At 37.8% G+C, this 20,408-nt stretch overlaps 1 protein-coding gene across 2 annotated transcripts in view; it reads right to left on the reverse strand.

The window, feature by feature from the left end:
- Positions 1-20,408, reverse strand: part of cdk12 (cyclin dependent kinase 12) — a 49,173-nt gene that overhangs the window by 20,901 nt on the left and 7,864 nt on the right. For both annotated transcript variants that reach the window (XM_067426510.1, XM_067426509.1), the window contains 4 exons: positions 17,658-18,323; positions 2,416-2,616; positions 1,605-1,744; positions 1,247-1,417 (listed from right to left, as the gene is read on the reverse strand). In XM_067426510.1, the coding sequence (XP_067282611.1) occupies positions 1,247-1,417; positions 1,605-1,744; positions 2,416-2,616; positions 17,658-18,323 (1,178 nt within the window). The remainder of the gene's footprint in view (positions 1-1,246; positions 1,418-1,604; positions 1,745-2,415; positions 2,617-17,657; positions 18,324-20,408) is intronic.

The raw sequence follows: 20,408 nt of genomic DNA on the forward strand, positions 1-20,408 counted from the left end.
TGAGAGGAGTGTAAGCATAATCTTACATATACACCTGTTTCTACACAAGATTGATAAATGAGGGCCTTTATGTGTGTTGTTACGCTCATTCCTTTTGATTTCTCCACTAAAAGTCTCACAAAAAGGCAGGCAGCGTGAGCCTCAACAGCGTTAGCAGAACACTATCCATTATCAATTGTTGTTTACACTGAATGTAACAAAATCACAATCGGAATCATTCTCGAGTTTCGATGCTTCACTGGTTATTTTCTGGCAAGTTTTAATCAGGCTATTCAGGCAAGTACTATAGTCAGGCAAGTCAAATTCTCTTTCACTTGCCCCTTCAAAAAAGCCGTTGATGTGCGATTACACCACCTTTATGCCCATTGTGCACTGCATGTGAACTCTTTATTTGAGAGCCATTTTTCAGTAAACTTGCATTTACCTATTTTAAACTAGCCAGGAAGGCTAGCTGTAGTTTGACCTGTATTCTGATAATGCAGTAACTATCGTGGGAAAAAATCTTCGGTGTGTCCAATGATCGTAAACAGACATTGAGTCCATCAGACTTGAGAAATTGTAGCAATAATGTGACCAAAAATATTTAAGACCTACCGAATCTGTATTTAAGACCTTCGGACACTTTTTAAGGCTCTGCGGCCACCCGGTTCTAGACGTAGTCGGAAACACATTAGATTGAATTGCTTTTGTAGTGTAAACACTCATGAGGCCGAAAGTGCTCAAACAGCCACAAAAGACCGCCTAAAAATTATGGGAAGCACGCTAGCCAAACGGGATTTAAACTTTGTCGGCTGAAGCTGCAATTTTGGTTTAAAGACAAGAAAGGTACCAAGCACAATGTTCTCTCGCCATTCCTGATTCTAACACACTCACAGCGTTCGGCGTGGTATTGCGGCTGTCAGAGCAGAAACGAAAGCTGTTGCTCTCCGTATGTTTATTTATCATCTCCGGGCATGTTCATATGTAAATTGTGCAAGTTTATTTTGTCCATTAGATTGAAAAGCTATCAGGAGGTAAGTGGCTGAAAGTCGACAGAGACGGATTAAAACACCAGGTGTAAACCAGGTGCCATCATCTACTTGTGATCCAATCGACCAAAGCGCATCTTAAATCAGGAGTAAACAGGTCCTTTGTGCCACAAATTGTAAGAGGAAGAGAATGGCTTATTATGAAACATGTCCCATGTCGCAAAACTGAAGGCCTGAACGTGCAAAATGTGCAAACATCTAAATGCATATAAACAAACCTTTGTCCTTTTTGAAGTCAAGTGCGTCTTGTTTATCAGTGACGATCTCTTTCATGTTGACCACGCTGCGATGGTTGAGTTGTCTCAGGATCTTGATCTCTCTGATGGCAGTGATGGGGAAACCCTCCTTTTCATTATCTAATCGCACCTTCTTCAATGCCACCAGCTCTCCTTTAGAAAACAAAACATAACAGCAGGCTGTCAGCACATCTTCTCTTTTCAAACACCGTGACAGAAAGTGAGAGTTGATTTAGGCATTCCCGTTGAAAATAAAGACAAGCATTTGTGTCATGGAAAAAAGTATTGGTGTAATTACTGGGAGGGCCGAGATAAGCAGAGCTACAGATAAACAACACACCTGTGTCTTTGTCTTTTGCTTTGTACACCTGACCGTAGGTTCCTTCTCCAATGATGCCGATGATATCAAACTTATCCACACAGCGCTTTCCCCAGTCAGTTTGAGTCTGCTTCCTCTCTCCATATCTCGGACAGCAAATCCTGCACGCATTTCACAGACACTTGAGAAAAACCTTCCCTCATCCCGCTATTTACCAAAACCTAATGAAGAATTCAAGCATCCATGATTGCAGTCATACCTTATGGAGTTGTTAACCACAATTTCTTTTCTTTTTTTAAAAGACATTAATACTTTATTCAGCAAGATTGCATTAATCCTTTGTGCTTTGTTATAAACTCAGTAACACCTTTTGTGTTCCTGGTACAAAAATTACCTATATATATATATATATATATATATATATATATATATATATATATATATATATATATATATATATATATATATATATATATATATATATATATATATATATATATATATATATATATATATATATGCTTCTTGAGCAGCAAATCATCATGTTAGACTGATTTATGAAGGATCATGTGACACTGAAGACTGGAGGAATGATGCTAAAAATTCAGATTTGTTTCAGAATAATTCAGAATAATTTAATTTTAAAATACATTAAATTGTATTTCACTATATAAATATTTTGTTACTAATATTTTGTTGCTGCCTTCATGAGCATAAGACAACATCAAAATCATACAGGCCCCAAAATTGTGTAATGTAGAGTATCTGAACAATAATTTCACCCGATAGTCCTGAGAAATGGCCTGAATGAATGATGAACAGCGACACTTACTTTGGTCTCTTCTTGAAGCTTGACGGCAGAAGCGGTGGGGAAACTCGAGCAGGGGACTGTGGAGGGGAGGGGTCTCCTCCAGAAAGAACCGGAGGGAGGGGCAACTCACTGAGAAGGCGTGTCCTGACTTCTTTTTCCATTTCTTTCTCCTTCTCCCTGTACTTTCGTGATGACCTATGCGAAAGACTGCTCTTCTTTGGACTGAAAAAAGAGGAACAAAAAAATAAGAAGAAATAAAACACCAGCCAAAACAAATCACATTTGTCTGTTGTTTAAAACAAGCGTCATTAAACTGATGAAAAGCGATAAGCAGCGAAAGAGGAGGGATTTCTCTATATGTGTGTGCGGTCTAAGAGATTTTCTCAGAGTGCTGTTCACACAGCGCTCAAACATTTGCTTTCATAAGGACAGAGCTCTTTTTGCCACCTTATTAGACTTGAACGGTTAAATACAGTTAGTGCCAAAATGCCCATCTTTGCAAGTATCCTTTGTAAACGCAGTCTTAAGTGAATGTAAACAGTTAAAAAAAAAGAAAACACACGTGTAATAGACTATATTGGAACCGTGCATTCGGACTTAGTGACAGCAGCCTAATAAACCTGCAATCATGTGTGTCATTAATGTAAATCAAACAAAACATCACATGAATCACCATGGTCTCATTTTAATAAGAATAAATGCACTTTATTTACACTGTGAAGATATGCAGTGTTTTTCTTATACATTTTACTTTATACAATTTATGTAGGCTAGTATTTCTTATTTCAGGTAGATCTATTTCTTTATTATTATTTTATCACTTCACTGACATTTTTATTCTTATTAGTTTTTTGTGACATTGACATTGTAGACAAGAATTATGAAATTTAAATAATATCAAAATGTATAACTGATGACAAAAATAATTTTGTGACAAGATTTTGGTCATGTTGCCCACCCCTAATAGTTACCATTCATTTCTAAGGGGGAAAACTATAGATTATTTAGATCATTTTTATAAGAAAAGACCTCAAAATGTTTAAAATGTAAGGGCTGTACCCAGTAACTGTAAGTAAGAGATAAATGTGGAATAACACTATAGTAGTAAATGTCAGAAAATACATTCAAACTACTAAAATTGATATTTTGTTAAATATTTCTGTAAAACACAGTAACTACATATTTTTCCACAACTTTTGACCAAAATTTGGATCTTGCATATGATCTATATAACCACATTTATAAGGCGTACAACATATACAAGCGTTAGGAGTTTTAATTTTTTGACTCCAATAGGCTCAAAATTAGCAAAAATCCAATATTGTGCATCCCTAAAATGTATAACTAATGATTTTTGCATTCTAAAATGCTACATGAAAAAAATCCATGTTTTGTTGTAAATTAATTGTAACAATTTCATTTTATTACATTTTAAAAGTTGAAGTTGCTAAAATTGCCAAATTTAAATGGAGAATACAAAATTTAGGGGAAAATAAAATGGATTTCATGGGGGCCTAAATTATTAGGTAGCTTCTCTGTGCAGTTTAATTGTGAACAAACAAGTTTACCTTCATTCAAAAAGGTCTAACAAATATGGGGAAAGCATTTCCTTCCCCACTAATGGTAAATTAATATTGATATTGAATGATGTGGAAAAAAAGTGATATTTTTGGCCATATTGCCTATAGCTATGTATAATAATAATACTTATAATAATAGTAGGCAGATAATACTACAGTAGAACAAAAATAAAAAGCAATAACTACAGCTTTTTTTTTTTTTACAATAGGCATATTCTGCTAAATTATATTCACCCCATTTAAATAGAAGTAATAAGCTATGCTTGCTGGGATGTGCAATGGTGGGTGTGTTTGGCGACAACAACCTGTCAACAAAGCTATTGGCATTCAGTGTAAACAGACACCGGCAGAAAATAACAGTTTGTTCTCAGCTTACACTCTCTACAGCACAAACATGCCCACGTGCATCTGGGAAAAAGACATAAATGGCCAAGCATACTTGGATCATGTGAATGAGAGCACACATGGAGACAACAAAAAAGTTTACTAGATGCCTGTTGCATGAAGCTAGCTGAACCAACTCTAAGCTTCAGAGTAGGTTTAGAGTTGACAAATCCAGATATATCCAACCTGATCAAGTTCAACATTCTCTCAAAGCTTGGCATAAACGTTCTCTGTCAATTCAGGATTAATGCAGAGTTTGCCATTAACTCTGAAGTGCATGCACCTGAAAGTGTGACACGTGCGGCAAACAGCCAATCACAGTGTCCGTTTGAGTCCCTTCTCGCAAGATGAATAAAGAAAATGATCATGCAATTAAACGCGTTTACAAGGCAGGAATATACACTGCACTGCTGCTGCAGTGACAGTTTGAGAAAGCAGCTTAAAGGGGGGGTGAAACACTCAGTTTCAGTCAATCTCATGTCAATCTTGAGTACCTAAAGAATAGTATTGCATCCTTCATATCTCCGAAAAGTCTTTCGTTTTATTATATTTGTAAAAGAAATATGGGCTGTACCGAGTCTTTCCGGAAAAAAACGAGCGCCTGGAGGCGTATCGGGTGGGCGGAGCTAAAGAATGACATATGCGCAAAGCGGTGACGTCCTCAAGCGTGGAGAAACCCATCGCTATCTCAGCTAATTGATATGATCCAGAATCTAATTCGGAGGCTGAAATAGAAACAGCAACAGCAGGACGTCCGTCTCTGTGGTATGTACTGTATTTAGAGGCCAGTCAACATGACATGATTCGGTTTATGGACTATTGTATGCGACCAAACCTTAGTAGCAAGCAAAACGGTTTTGCACGTCAGAGTAGTGTAACGTTAAAAGTTACATAGAACAGCAATGAAGTCCGTTAGTGCATTTGAATGACGAAGCACGCGATCGTGTCGTTTACTGATGTTTACATACGCGACGATAAGCAACAGCAGAGACATTTGAAGCACTTTTACTTACCGGCTGCTTCCAAAGGTGGACCGAACCTTTATCGCTGGGACGGCTCCGTCAAAAACACACTTCTTAGAGTGTGGAGATCCACTTTGCGATGCGACTGAAGCATTTCTGCGTTCAAATCGGTTCAAATGCAGCGCTGCCTTCCCGGAATGCTGTGCTGAAGCGTTGAAGTCGCCTTAATGTCAAAGTGGAGGAACGAAGTGGAGCGCGGCGCGGACTACAACCGACATTAGTGTTCACGGACGACTGTATCTGCAGCTGAGAGCAGTTTACTGTTTACAGCGTGCATTTCCTCTCTCGCGCTAGTGACGCGCGCGCGCACCCTACCGGGAGAAGAGCCCGTACGGCCCATACAAGGACCTTCCGATCTATTAACGTCAAGTAGACCCAAACTCTACAAAAACTCTCCGAAACTTGTGAGAAACCGGAAGGAGTATTTTTGACACAGAAATACTCCATCAAACGTCCAACATTAGTTTTTGAAACTTTGACTATGTTTAGGATGGGAATCCAAGTCTTTAACAGTGTAAAAAGCTCAGTATGCATGAAACAGCATTTCACCCCCCCTTTAAGGAATATCTGACTATATCAATGCATGATGTGAATCAAAGAAATATGCCTAATAATTATAGGTATATATGGCTACTTGTCAAATAATATAATTAATTGAGAATATCATATGAATTAAAAGTAATTATAATTCATAAAATATAAATATAATAAATAATTAGCACCAAAAGTTGCCAGAAGACCGCTTTAATTTGGAACGGGAGATACAGGGGTGTGGGTTTTACTTGCAGCTGATTGGTCCAGTCTGAGTTTGTGATCTCTAACCCAGAATAAAACCTACTCCAGAGCCGGTTAGCCGTGTAGTGTAAGTTACCATGGTGGTGAACACTGATAAAAACCAATCCTCCTTCTAGAGCCCGAAAAAACTGAGTTTGAAACTTACTTGGGTAGCAACTGAAACCAGCTTTGTGCAACAGGCCATAGGGCTGTCATTATTCTGCGATTAAATACGAGTACTCAACTTTAAAATATCCAAAAAACAGAAAAATACAGGATATGGTGCATTCCATGGACGAGAATCTATGAACCATATTATTAGACCGTTTTCTAAGACTGCAAAATGTATTAAGATCATTTAAAGGGTTAGTTCACACAAAAATGAAAATGATTTCATTAATTACTCACCCTCACGTCGTTGGACACCCGTAAGACCTTCGTTCATCTTCGGAACACAAATGAAGATATTTTTGTTGAAAGCTGATGGCTGAGAAAGGCTTCAGAAAGGCCTCCATTGGCATTCAGTACATTCCTACTGACCCACTCACAAGACCCATAAAGGCACTAAAGACATCGATACAAAGTCCATCTCACTACAGTGGCTGTATAATAATTTTACGAAGCGACGAGAATAGTTTTTGTGCGCAAAAACAAAACAAAATAATGACTTTATCTGCCAAGTTATTGTCTTCCGTGCAGTCTCTCACGTGATAGCGGCGCTCTTCCGGGTCATGTATTTGAACGGTGGAGCTGCGCATATTCTCGCGCATGCGTCGACTTCACATTAACTTGGTGGATAAAGTCGTTATTTTGATTTTTGTGTGCACAATAAGTTTGTCGCATTGAAAAATTATTGTACAGCCACTGTAGTGAGATGGACTTTGTATCGATGTCTTTAGTGCCTTTATGGGTCTTGTGAGTGGGTCAGTGGAAATATACTGAATGCCAATGGAGGCCTTTCTGAAGCCTTTCTCAGCCATCAGCTTTCAACAAAAATATCTTCATTTGTATTCCGAAGGTGAACGAATGTCTTACGGGTGTCGAACGACATGAGGGTGAGTAATTCATTAAATAATTTTAATTTTTGGGTGAACTAACCCTTTAAAAACCATTATATGGCATAGAGGAATTGCTAATTCACAAACTATGGCTGCAAATCATCCCTGTGGGTTTAATATATATTTACACGCGTGTAGGTTACACGCACCTCAGAGCGGAACCGCTCTCAGTAAATGCTGCTCTACATAAACTGTTATCATTTAAATGTGTGTGTAGTGTCTCAAACTCCGTCTCTGCATATGCTGAGGGTATGGGCTCATCTGGGAACATAATGTGTGCCATTTCATCAGATGTGTAAGGTAAATCATTTATAAACCTACGCCAACACAGGAGAATACAGTAATGTTTCTAAATTTCAAAGTAAAAGTTTAAACCCTCGCTCTGACTTTGCATGTTTTTATGTCCACATATTCTTGCTTTAGAAATGACAGTGGCTGTAGCATTTGTATCGTAAAGAAGTGGCCAAATATTAAAGATCAAGTGAACCTGTGAATAAAATGATTTGATCTGCTGTAAACACCAGGCCATTGGTGCCTTCTGCAGATTATTATGTATTTTAACAGTAATGTTCTATTAAAGGTGCCCTAGAATGAAAAATTGAATTAACCTTGCCATAGTGAAATAATAAGAGTTCAGTACCTCGACATCACATACTGTGAGTCTCAAACACCATTGCCTCCTACTTCATATGTAAACCTCGTGCATGAAAAACACCACAGAAAAATAAATGATTGTCAACATAACGCCAACTGTGACACAATCGTTGGGGATCATTAATATGTACACCCCCAATATTTGCATCTGTCCAAACATATTCATTGTCAGGTGGAACTGACCGAGCTGAATCATCGGGACTGCAAGTAAACAAGTGACACTCGAGGATAGCAAAAATGGCAGCTCTCATGGACACAAATGTCATGTTCCAGGCTGTGCAGGGGACGTGAGGACTTTTCATACCCTTCCCACAGATAAATGTCAACAGTCATGGCTGGTGTTTATAATCGGATATCAAAACAATTTAATTCAAGATCGCTCGTTTGTTCGGCCCATTTCAAGCAAGCTTCGCTCAGCGTCTTAAACTGAAGAAAGTGGCAATTACAACTGTATTTCTGCAAGCAGTAAGTAGTTATTTATCCACTTATTTGCTGTTTAAGCAATTTCTTATTAAATTGAAAGTTTCTTAGAGAGACAGCCTCGTCTAGATAACGCAAGATTCTAGCACAGTAACAATAGGATACAACAAGTACCATACGAAACTAAATAGTGTGTCTAATGACAAAGGTTAATATTATTTTATATTACAAAATACAACTGTAGATATGTTGCTTACAGATCATTCACTCGATCCTTCCAGCAAACGTCACCTTTTCCACCATATAAGTTAAAATGATAGTCATTTGACAAGGCTATTCATTTTGTAATATATATATATATATATATATATATATTTTTTTTTTTTTTTTTTTTTTTGAGAACTTGCGTATGATGTTTTTGCATGCTTGTATTTCAGAGTACATCACAGTCACTGCGTAGCCTACATCGTGACTAACGTTATATAAACATGCAGTATCGTTGACGAAAAAAGACGAGTCATCACTGAAATTGTCTGAGGGAATGAAGAGTTTGCCAGATTGCAGTAATTTCAATTTAAATCCCCCAATCAGAGCTTCTCTGTGAAAAGAACACGTATACTATCCGGTGTTTTACCTAAACATGCATAATCTGGCGATCATATGCACACAAGCTCTCTCTTGCGCGCGGGTGATCTGAAAACACCAATAAACAAGTTAGCTGCATTTTATCAATCTCCATTTGAGATGTTCTGCTTAAAGTGTCATTTAGTCGGTCAGTGTTCTGTCAGGACGGTCAGGACTCAACAAGCCGCTTCGCTGAACAACTGAACTGCTGTGTGCTGTGAGCTGCTGAAATAAGCCAATCAGAGCAGAGCTCAACATTAATATTCATGACTCTTCCAAATAAGGCAAAAACAGATCATTACATTCTAGGGACAATTTATAGGGTTGTAAATGGACCTGTCAAACTGTATCTGGACAATTTAGGGCCTTAAATAAGCCACATGCCCTCTATGTAGATATAGGAGAACAATTTAACATAGTTTCAAATCATTCTAGGGCACTTTTAAACCATTTAATTACTTGCTTTTGATACTTTATTGCCTCATTTTTTTATACTGTATATATATAACAACTCGATTAATCGCCTGAATACTCGATTACCCAAATAATCAGCAGTAACAGCTCTAAAGTTTACTATAGCTAAGTGTCCAAAGCAACTGTCATTCATTTTAAAGATAACACAGACACACTTTAAGTAAAAACTATATATATATATATATATATATATATATATATATATATATATATATATATATATATATATATATATATATATATATATATATATATATATATATATATATATATATATATTCTACGTGATGCAAAACCTGAGGAACAGGCCAAAACAGCACCTCACGTGATCAAAGCAAGGACTAAGGTAAACTGAATCAAGAGCCAATATGTTCAAACTAGGGCTGCCAAAGTTAACGTGGTAATAACGCATTAACTCAAATTAATTTTAACGCCACTAAATTAATTAACGCGCGATTATCACAACAGCACATTTTTTGTTTGAGCCGTGGCAGCGCGTAGTTAGAGAAACTGATATCAGCCATAGACGTAAAGGATGCAGCAGAAAATATTAATAGGGAAAGCAAATGGTTAACATTAATATCACTATTCTAAACCAAGAGCAGTTATTACATACAAGCTACTATATTTTCTGTTTAACTTTTATTAGACTCTAGGTCGAAAGAAAAGTGCGTGTTTACACTGAGCACATTCTCTGCAGTCCGAGTGCGATTACTGTTCTGAACAAGTGCGCTCCCAAGCCAGTGTTTCTCACACCGTTCGTGTGAAATGGGCACAGTTCGGCGCGCACACACACACACAAAATACCGGCATTTCAATAGGGAAGGAACATCTCTTAAAGGGGCCACACTATATTCCTACTTGTTACAACCTCTTCCAGTTATGGTGTGGTTTCTGGTGCGCTCACAGGTCAGCATGACAGCTTTACCATTACCAATTTTTCATACGAACTGTGCCCTGTTCTGAACTAAACAGCCAGTGTAAAAACTCACTTTATTTATATTCTTAAACTGAGATGAATCACTGCTTATTCTGAATTTTTAAGCTTAGGCTTAACAAGTCTGAACAAGTTGTATGACCTTTGTTGCATGTCTAGTCTTCATGCTGTATTATTGATTATTATTGAATAAGTATGATTTCACTAATAATAAACATACATTTGCCTAAAGAATGCATATTTGTCCATACCCATGTTAGAGTATTAAAAACTTAATTCAAACTTAATTTAAGATACATTTACAACATATAAAAATGTGCGATTAAATTGTGATTAATCACAAGTTAACTCATGACAATCATGCGACTAATCCCGATTAAATATTTTAATCGATTGACAGCCCTAGTTCAAACCTAATAGCCTACTTTTAATTAAATTTTTTTAATAATAATAAGTCCACAAAAGTCAGCATGTTAAGGTATAGTTCATAACCATGGCAACAACTTTGTCCAGGTTTGAACTCACTTCTTGTATATGAAAAGTACCAGTACACATGACAGGCAGCAAAACTTCAAGAAAGTCTTGACAACAAAATACTGACAACAATACATGAAGATGACGTGTTAGGATGCCGATATAGCAACTGTTCAAATGCCTGGTAAGTTTCATTCAAAATGTTTCTCCTTTAATCCAATATAAAATTTCATTCCGGTTTGTTCCTCATAACCAGAAGTATAACAAGCCTATAGGTAAAATTATATTATATATATATATATATATATATATATATATATATATATATATATATATATATATATATATATATATATATATATATATATATATATATATAAAAATAAATAATACTTTGAAATGACAGAAGGCAGCAGTCAAAATCCTCCCTCACCTTGCTCATCTTCCGATGGGAGATTTCTCTGAACCCGCCACTAGCCCCATAGAGAAAACCAATTTTTGATTGATTTGATCATTCCATTTTGTTTTGTTTCTAATTACACTTGAATTTATTTAACATGCAGTTAAAGGGTCATGAAACCCCCTCTTTCAGCTCAAATCCATCTCGTAATCTTTTTGAAAAATGCTACTTAAATGGGCGCGGATGCCGGTGAGAAAAGGGGAGGGGGTGGGTGTGTCAGAGCGAGGCAGGGGGAGAAAGAGGGGGGCGAGCAACTGTCATCTGTCAGTGCAGTGCCCCATTAGCCTAGAAATCTAGACGCACCCTAGCGGCAGCAAATTTAATTTGCCCGCAAGTGTGGTCTAGCAACTCTCAATTCCTATCTGAGCTGTATTCCTCAGAATCTGGACGGCCCAATCACATCGTGTATAGAGTCGGCGGGCGGGGCCATAATGACGACGGCCAAGTTGCGTTTGCGTGCTTCTAGTAACACAGAAACTGGCGAACGGCGGCGGTCTTTCGAATCAGCTCTGCCCGCGCATCCGGAAGACTTGGAGTTAAGCTTTCCTCTGAGAAAAAAACAAAGAACGGCACTGAAGTCATTCTTAAAAAGGGAAGTTGTGTTCGGAGTTTTGCCGACCGGATACGGCGAATGTTTAATCAGTCAGCGAGCTCCCCTTCACCGTCGTTGCTCCGGTTGGTTGTAGCGCTATCCTATCGCGAGCAGAGGGAGTTTGAAAGACAACCGTTTATCCCGCCCCTCGGATTGAGCCCTGTCTATGGTGAGTTTCCAGACCAAACATCTTGATGTGGGTCTGGCTTGTCAGGCTAGTGCCCCATGCCAAATCTCAACAAAATCTGGTGTTAAACGTTACGAAATGCAGAAAAAAGCTGGCAAAATTAAAGTCCAATAAAATACACTGACAGCCGTCTGTTTGACCTTTAAAAGTAACCGAATGCCTTGCTACATATATTAGATTTATCGGAATTGTTTAAAATATAGAACTGCACATACACAATTATTATTGTCATTATAAATATATAATTATATTTGTATACATAGTATAAATGCATATTTTTTTAAAAAACTCTCAACGGCCACCAAGCTATTTATTTGTTGTAAAGTGTAATAATCATCTCAGAAAAAATGTATTCGAATGTCAGGCGCAGTTGAAGTAGTTGATTGTTTGCTTACATAGGTAGGTTTAGGACAGTGTCATTATGCAACATTATCTTCATAGCTTCTTACGAAATAAAAAGTTTATCCCTCCGAAAAATGTACTTTCCCCTCTTGTCAACATTATAGCTTGTTGCGAGCGCGGCATATATAAGGATGCACACATATATATATATATATATATATATATATATATATATATATATATATATAAGGAATCATATAAGGATGCACACAAAAGTAATCCGGTCATTTACATGGTGACATTTTTCGTTTGATCGATTCATGAAAAGGTTTATCCCACCCATCTCAAAACGATTACAATTTCATTCAGTTTGTGCATTTTTATTACGATTGAGGTGTTTATATGGAGCATTTTCGATTTACGATTTAAAACAATTTTTTTACCCCTACTACTTAAAATCAATCTGCAGATGACACAGAAATTGTTCAAAACAAGTTTTAACTTTATTTTGTTTAGGTAAAATTAAATATTTGCGGCTTGGTAGAGTGCCTACCTGGGGTGCAAAACTTGTGAATCTGAATAACCCCCGACTATTCCACAGTATAAATGGGCACCATATCTTTTGCAATATACAGTATACATATCAAAGGTTTATGAATTGATATGCAGATAAAATTAACTTTTATTAACAACTAGGGGTGTCCATGGTTAACCGATTAGCCGTTAAAAATTGCGTAAACCGAGTGAAACATTTTGCTCGGTTAAGTGGCGTCAATGACGTGCTTTGAATTTAGTTGTAATATATTTTTGCACCACTAGAGACCGCCAGAGCGCTCCCAGACATTTGTAATATCCACAAGCAGAAGTCATGACCAGATTAGTTTCTAACATGAAGCGGGCAAAGAAAAGCACAGCGTGGGAGCACTTTAAAATTGAGAGTGACGGGGCAAAATGCAAGTATTGCAATGCAGTGCTTACCGCATTTTTCAGGCTATAAGTCGCTCCGGAGTATAAGTCACATCAGTCAAAATATGCGTTATAAAAAGGAAAATAACATAAAAGTCGCACTGGACTATAAGTCGCATTAGGGCAGAAGCAGAGCGGGAGCCGCGCGTGCTGTGCATAACGGAGCAGAAAAAAAAAAAGTTTGAAGTCAGAAACTTGTGAGGGACTAGCGAAAAGCAGAGGTTACTTTAACTGTAATGAAGAAAACAAAAAAAGCTAATAGCGGACTGAAAGCAAGATGGCCAGAGCTGAAGGAACGAGTCCACAGATGCTTGAACTCTCTGCCGGGAGAGGCTCAGCCGCGCGAGTCAAACGCTGTGTGAATCATTCTCGGCTGCATATTTTACTACATGCCCTAGTCATGCAGGCGCCCTCGCGGCCACTTGCATTGCTTCGTGAACTGGAGCGCATCTCATCCTAATTTAACGAAACTCAGCGTACGCCTCACAGACATGAAATATATCTTAAGAAAGCTTGAAATGTCTTTTAACAATTTAAAACGAAAAGAAATAGGCTACTCTCTGATTAGGTAATCCATGATGTGCATTTCTCTCTATAGGCGCGTTCACTACGGAGATGGCGTATTAATAAACTAAAAATAATAACTCTGACGCACACTATGGTTAACAGAGTTTTAACCACTAAGGGCCTCGGTTAACGGTTAATAAAAAAACTGGAAAAAGTGCAGCCCTATAAAAGGTGCACTATGTAGTATTTTTGCAGTAAAATATCCGAAAACCACTAAGCCGGTGTTATATATTTTGTTCAGTTGAGTACCTACAATATCCCAGATGTTTCCAACTATTTGTAAATTGTGAGAAAATTGCTATATTTTCGATATGCTCAAATTAATCCATAAAATCGATTTATCGCCCAGCCCTAAAACATACCCGACTGTAAAGGAATTTGCTACATGGCATGGAGTTTATTTATAGTTCGATTACGGATATTTCACGTCATGTTCGAATGCATATTCGAATATCGAATAAAAAGTGACAGGCCTAATATATAGCTAGCAAGAAATAAAATCTCATTGTGAAATAAGACTTTGGTCAAAACGCTCACTTTCTCACCATCACAAAAATGTAACAATGTTCAAAGCATTTCTAAGGATGATGATTTTTAGACGGCAGGTGTAAGATGGCAAACGGGAACATGGTTTGTGTAACATTAGCAAAACATTATAAGCTGTTTGATAATATAGTCAAGCAAAAGGATAATCATATTAATTACCCTCGCTAGTCACCGCAGATGTGACTTCTGCTTGTAATGGTAAGGGGCGTGGGGTTTTACGGACAACCTGTGCTTGGCACTTCAGCCAATAAAAATACAGGAAACTACATTTGGCTATCTAACTAATCTAAGACCATTGCATTTTTCGGAGGGATGGTCTTCATATGGGCTTCACATTTGATTCAATTTCCATAGTATGTCTTAGATGTTAAATAAACTAGGCCTGCACGGTATATCCTTTTAGCAACGATATCACGTATATGTCAAGTATCAGTAACATAGTTGATCCCTACGGCCAGCTGCTTCCCGGATCAGAACACTTGATTTACGTATTAACTGAAAAGTTTAACCATCATAGAGAGAAAGCTTTTAATTTGCATGTGCTTTGAAGTTCAGTCAGTTTAAGCATCAAGCGCAAGGAATCTGGAACTTGAGCGCTGTTTTCGTTTGAGCTTCAACAGAAACTTGCACGTAAAATTAAGTCAAAATGCCCATCACGGCAAGTATCCTGGTAAAACAGATGCGTATCACTATATTGGATCTGTGCATTCATCGTAAAGTGAAGTGAACAGCCTAACATATCCCACAGCTGTTTGTGTCCCCATGTTAATCAAACAACAAGAGAGAAAATCACTTTTGTAGCTTTAAAGATAAATTGTATCAATTATATTTCATTAATACAGTAAAAACAGTGTTATTTTACTGTATCAATTATATTTCATTAATACAGTAAAAACAGTGTTATTTTACTGTATCAATTATATTTCATTAATACAGTAAAAACAGTGTTATTTTACATTTAATTATTCAATTTATGTACCTGAATACTGTTAGATTAACCCGAAAAACAAAGCTTATTTCATTCGTATCTTTGTTATATTTTATTTGTCTATGCTTGCAATCTGTTGTTGTTATTTTCTATGCAGATGTCTCCCATAAAAATCCCCCCAATCATCCTATGACGACTAAGTATTTAAAAATGTTGGTGAAACTGTTTTCATATAACGAAATATTAATTTAAATATTCTTTTTAATAACTTAAATAGCTATATAATATACATATTTAAAAAAAAAATATATATATATATATTTATATTGCCCAACCTCTAGACTAAATGATTGGAGAAATCCGGCGTACATCACCAGAAAGAATTCTGTCATTTCAACTCAACATTGAGTTATGATAGTTTGATTAAATATCAAGGACAAAACGAATATATTCTCAATAAAGTGGACTTAAATGGGGTGAATTTTTATTTCCTGGCAATTTTAAAAGTTTTCATGTTTCATTTACCCAATTAACAAAGACCAGCTCGTCTACCACCCTCTTGAGTGCTGAGGTTTGTTAACAATAGAGCAGGGGTGCCCAAACTTTTTCCTATGAAGGGCCAAAAATCAAACTTGATTGAGAGACGTGGGCCGAAAGTAATAAAAAAAAAAAATCATAAATCAAACTGTATTAGGCCTACATTAAAGTTGCTATGGGTTTATTCATTTCATAATGTTTACAATAAATATAAAACAAATTTAATCTGATTAACTAATGCAGTTTTATTTGTAAAGTGTTGCATTTTAATGACCAATTAAATGGGCAACAATCCCCAAGTGTTCAATGTAAAATATGGTTCTATGTCAAATACACAATGATCCAGATTCATAATGTTGACGGATATTGTACTCTTTTAAAAAAGGAACAGACTGTTAGCAAATAGGGTTGGGCGATATCCCCTAAACTGGCAGTTGACGATGTTTACAGTAAAACATCGGGATGAACGATGATATCGTCGTTTGTTTTTATTTTTATAAAAAGATAAAATACAGAGTAGCTATAGTAAATTATATCTCTTTACATAAATACTATTTTCTACTTAAAAACTATAATTTCATTATTTTAGTAACCCAAATAAGGACTCACCCGCACTAGGTTCCACGTGATGGGGGAAAAAAGGTAGCTTCCTTCCACTTAAGAAGAGTTGTGCACTTTTTATTTTAATTTATCTCTTTACATAAAAACTATTTACTACTTAAAGCTCTATTTTCGTCATTAACCCAGTGTTTGGTATGTGAATGCTGTTTTACGTGAATATTACCACAGGAGTAAAGCACAAAACTTTGTTTAAAAAGGAAATAAATTCGCAGATGTAACATTGCAGCCCTGGATGAGAGAGGTGGGCTGAGCCCAATTTAAGATCTGCCAGCTTTTTAATTCTGTTTTGCGATCTGGTCACCCGATTTGATGGACATCTGGTTTCTTTTCTCAAATCTTCATTCGCGTCGCACTCATTTTCACAGGAAATTATTAACGCTTCTTCCTTTCGTTTGCGTATAATTAAGTATATTATACCCATTCACATCTATGGTAAAGACTGTAGGACGAATACCTTTTGACAAATTTTATTTTATTACATTTTATGTTTGTGCTTGTTATTAGACTTGAGGCGCGTCAAGTTTATTTGAATAGCGCAGTTCACGTGCACCCAGCGGTTTTACTTTCGCTTTCTCTAGCGGTGCATAATCAAACATAGCCTAAATGTCTTGGCCTTGTGGAAGATAAAATTCACTCTTCAGCCCTTTTACAACAAGTGTTGCTTTGCAACATCAGGAGAAAACATGAAGACAAAGATATTAGAAAAGGTGTCTATCCAGCTCGTGTCCCACATTCATCTCAAATCACAGGCCGGCATAGGACGCAAATTTACGGGGGAAAAGGCTAGGAATCTATCTACAAATCTTTTTTTTTTTAACTAATATTTGATTTTGTTATATTCTTTGGGTTACCATTATTTACTGATAATTGTTTAATTGTTTTACAGGCTGCAGTGAGTTGTTTCACTGACGGAAAATAAACATGCATGCTTATTATGATGTTTGAGCGTTTATCATTTCAAAATGTAGGCTCTCTCTCTCTCCCTCCTCGGACGGTACGGTGGGCCAAATCAAAGGTTACTACGGGCCAACTTTGGCCCGCGGGCCCTAGTTTGGGCATCTCTGCAATAGAGCAATGCAAGAGCACTCGCAATGTGTCTGCATTTGCAGGACTCACCTATCCCTGCAGTCTCCTAGAAGAACCGGCGGCAGGGGAAGAGGTGGAAGCGTGGATGTCTTCATCACGTGTGCGGGACTTTGTGTAGATTTCTGTGAGGGGCTTTTCGTGCGAGAAATGGGCGTCACAGGCGCTGAGGGTGGAGGAGCTGGCGGAGGGCTGTTGAGAGGAAGAGGCGGAGGGGATGAGAGAGGAAGAGGAGGAGGAGAGTTCGCCGGGAGAGGCGGAGGAGATGAGAGGGGCAGCGGAGGAGGACTGGTTAACGGGAGAGGTGGTGGAGGAACCGCAGCGGGCTCCTCCACCGTAACAGTGTTCGGAGGTGGGGAGGGTGGTCTTTGAGGCTCAGGGGGCGGGGCCGTCTCTAGTGGCGGCTCAGTGTTTTTCACCGGTGCATTTGCCACATTAGACGTGTTCAGGCGGAGGGAGGGCGAGTTCTTGGCGGCGGCCGCCTGGCGCTCTTTCTTTCGTCGCGTCAGCTCGGCTCCAAGGCTGGACGTGATCGGCAAACGTGAAGACGAAGGGGAGCGGCTGCCTGGGTGACCGCTGTGGGAGGAACCTCCGCCCGCCCCTCCCGAATATAAAGAATGTTTCTTAGTGCGAGAACGGGAAGAGGATCGGCGAGAGGAGGAGTAGTGAGGAGAACGGCTCCGGGAACGCAGAGAAGGTCTGGGGAGGAGAAACAAGAGAAATGTTTTTAAAAATCAGACATGCAAGCTTGTTAAAAATCAACTTCATGACGACAGGCAGTAAATGCAAACTTTGTCCAAAAAGGAAAAATGCACGTTGAAAACATGACCCTTAACCAGTATGACAGAGGGTTAAAACGGAAGTAGCAACAGATCCTTTTCAATGGCAGACAGCACCAAGGCAATAACACTTCTATAAATGACTTCCAGTTTTTTTTTTTTTTTTTAAGGTAAACATCCCTAAAGTGCCGAAAAAAGGTACCGAATTTTAGGTATTGTTACCGGTTAAAATGTGAACAGTGCCCAACCCTAGTGATATGTGACAAGAATAGGGATGCTCATATTGACCGTTTAACCGTTAACTGATATTAAGAATTGTGACCGATTAACACTATCAGTTAAACGGTTTAAAGGCGTTTTGTTTTTTTACTCCCGGGCCCATAGACACATGCAACGAACCACACGTGCCGACACGGACATTTCGTAAAATGAAGCAATGGGAAAGAAGCAAACTGTGTGGGACTATTTCGACAGAAAGGGTGACGAAGTTACGTGCAAAATAAGCTACGCGACATTACAATACAGCAGTAGTACACGCTCTGGTGGAGGTAAGCAAATGAAAGTCGCTTCCCCAGGCTGGCCGCATTAGCGATGCGTCTCTATATTCACCAGGCATCAGTGCTATCTGAAGCCTTGTTTAATGTTTTTCGTAGTGCGGTTTGTCTAACAGCTTATCAATAATCTCGGCTCGAATCCGACTGGAACCCGTGTTTTTTTTTTTTTGGGCTTACATTGTTGCAGCCATTAAAATAGTTCAGTTTTGTTTTTAATGTCAAAGTAGTTAGAGACGATTTAGTTTCTTTGTTAAGTTAATTTAGAAAAATGTTGTGAGCAATTTTTTTTTTTGTTAAATTGAAGTTTTACTTTTTTTAAGTGACGACCAAGTGACCAGCTGCCAACAATTTAGCCTCTCAAATCACCTCTGGACTTGTCTTGCCTATAATAAAATTCATAGATATAACACTTCAAGCATCACAATGTTAGTTAATTTAGCCGACTATAATATTGCCTCCACAGTAAAAAGACATTTTTGACGAGCTGAGGCAGGCTGATACAGCTCTCAACGGTGCTCACAAAACGAAACAAGCTAAAAAAAATAATTTAAAAAACATCATATCTTTTGGACTACAACAAATAGCCCATTACACGCTCTCACACATTTATTTTTTAACCATTTGCCAGGAGTAAAATTTACACGTGGTTTAAACAACCAGATAAATTTACACTTGTACGGTTTTGTCTGAAATGCTATCAGACCACCTTCTGAATTGGTTTGTTTAAGTGATCGGAATTAAATACATCTCGAAAGAATCTCGGAAGGCATGTAGGCCTACTCCTGGTCATTTCGCAATCAGATAGATACCTGGTCAGAGAAAACGAACGAAGGAACCAGTTGTAAAAAGGCATAACTCTAGCAGCTGCTGAAGAAAGGCGCTCTGCTCCTGGCGCGGACTCTATAACCCTGGTCTCGTGTTGTTTCCACCAGTGCAGCACATCTTATTGTGTTTTTTTAATAAATCAAATAAATATAAAACGAAGGAGAAGCCTTAAAAAAAGGATGTACACTGATGTTGTGTGTTCACACAACTTCATGAATGAACTCTGACACAAAGTTTCACAAAACATAGAACCAAGAATGTTATCGTGTTAAATACATGCAAGGGGCAACTTGCTTTTAACAGGAGCAAGACATTCATGTTGAAGCACTTAAAGATGAAACATCCCAGCACAAAAGGAGCCGGTAGGAGGAGAGTTCTCCAGCTGAAGCTAACTGATTAGCGGAAAATCTCTAGAGAAGGCAATTTTACTAATAGTAATAACATTAATAATGATTAAAGTATAAATAATAATTACAGTAACGCGATTTATTTTGGATAGAATGAAGCTTGATAGAGCTTAGGTGTCCTTATTGTAACACTATTAGTTACGTTAACTTATTATAGTCTTATCACTTGCCTGTATTTTGTTCTATATGCATGACGACTAACAAAAGGAGATAGGATCA

Source organism: Pseudorasbora parva, chromosome 19 (assembly GCF_024679245.1).
Source record: "Pseudorasbora parva isolate DD20220531a chromosome 19, ASM2467924v1, whole genome shotgun sequence".
Classification (NCBI taxonomy): domain Eukaryota; kingdom Metazoa; phylum Chordata; class Actinopteri; order Cypriniformes; family Gobionidae; genus Pseudorasbora; species Pseudorasbora parva.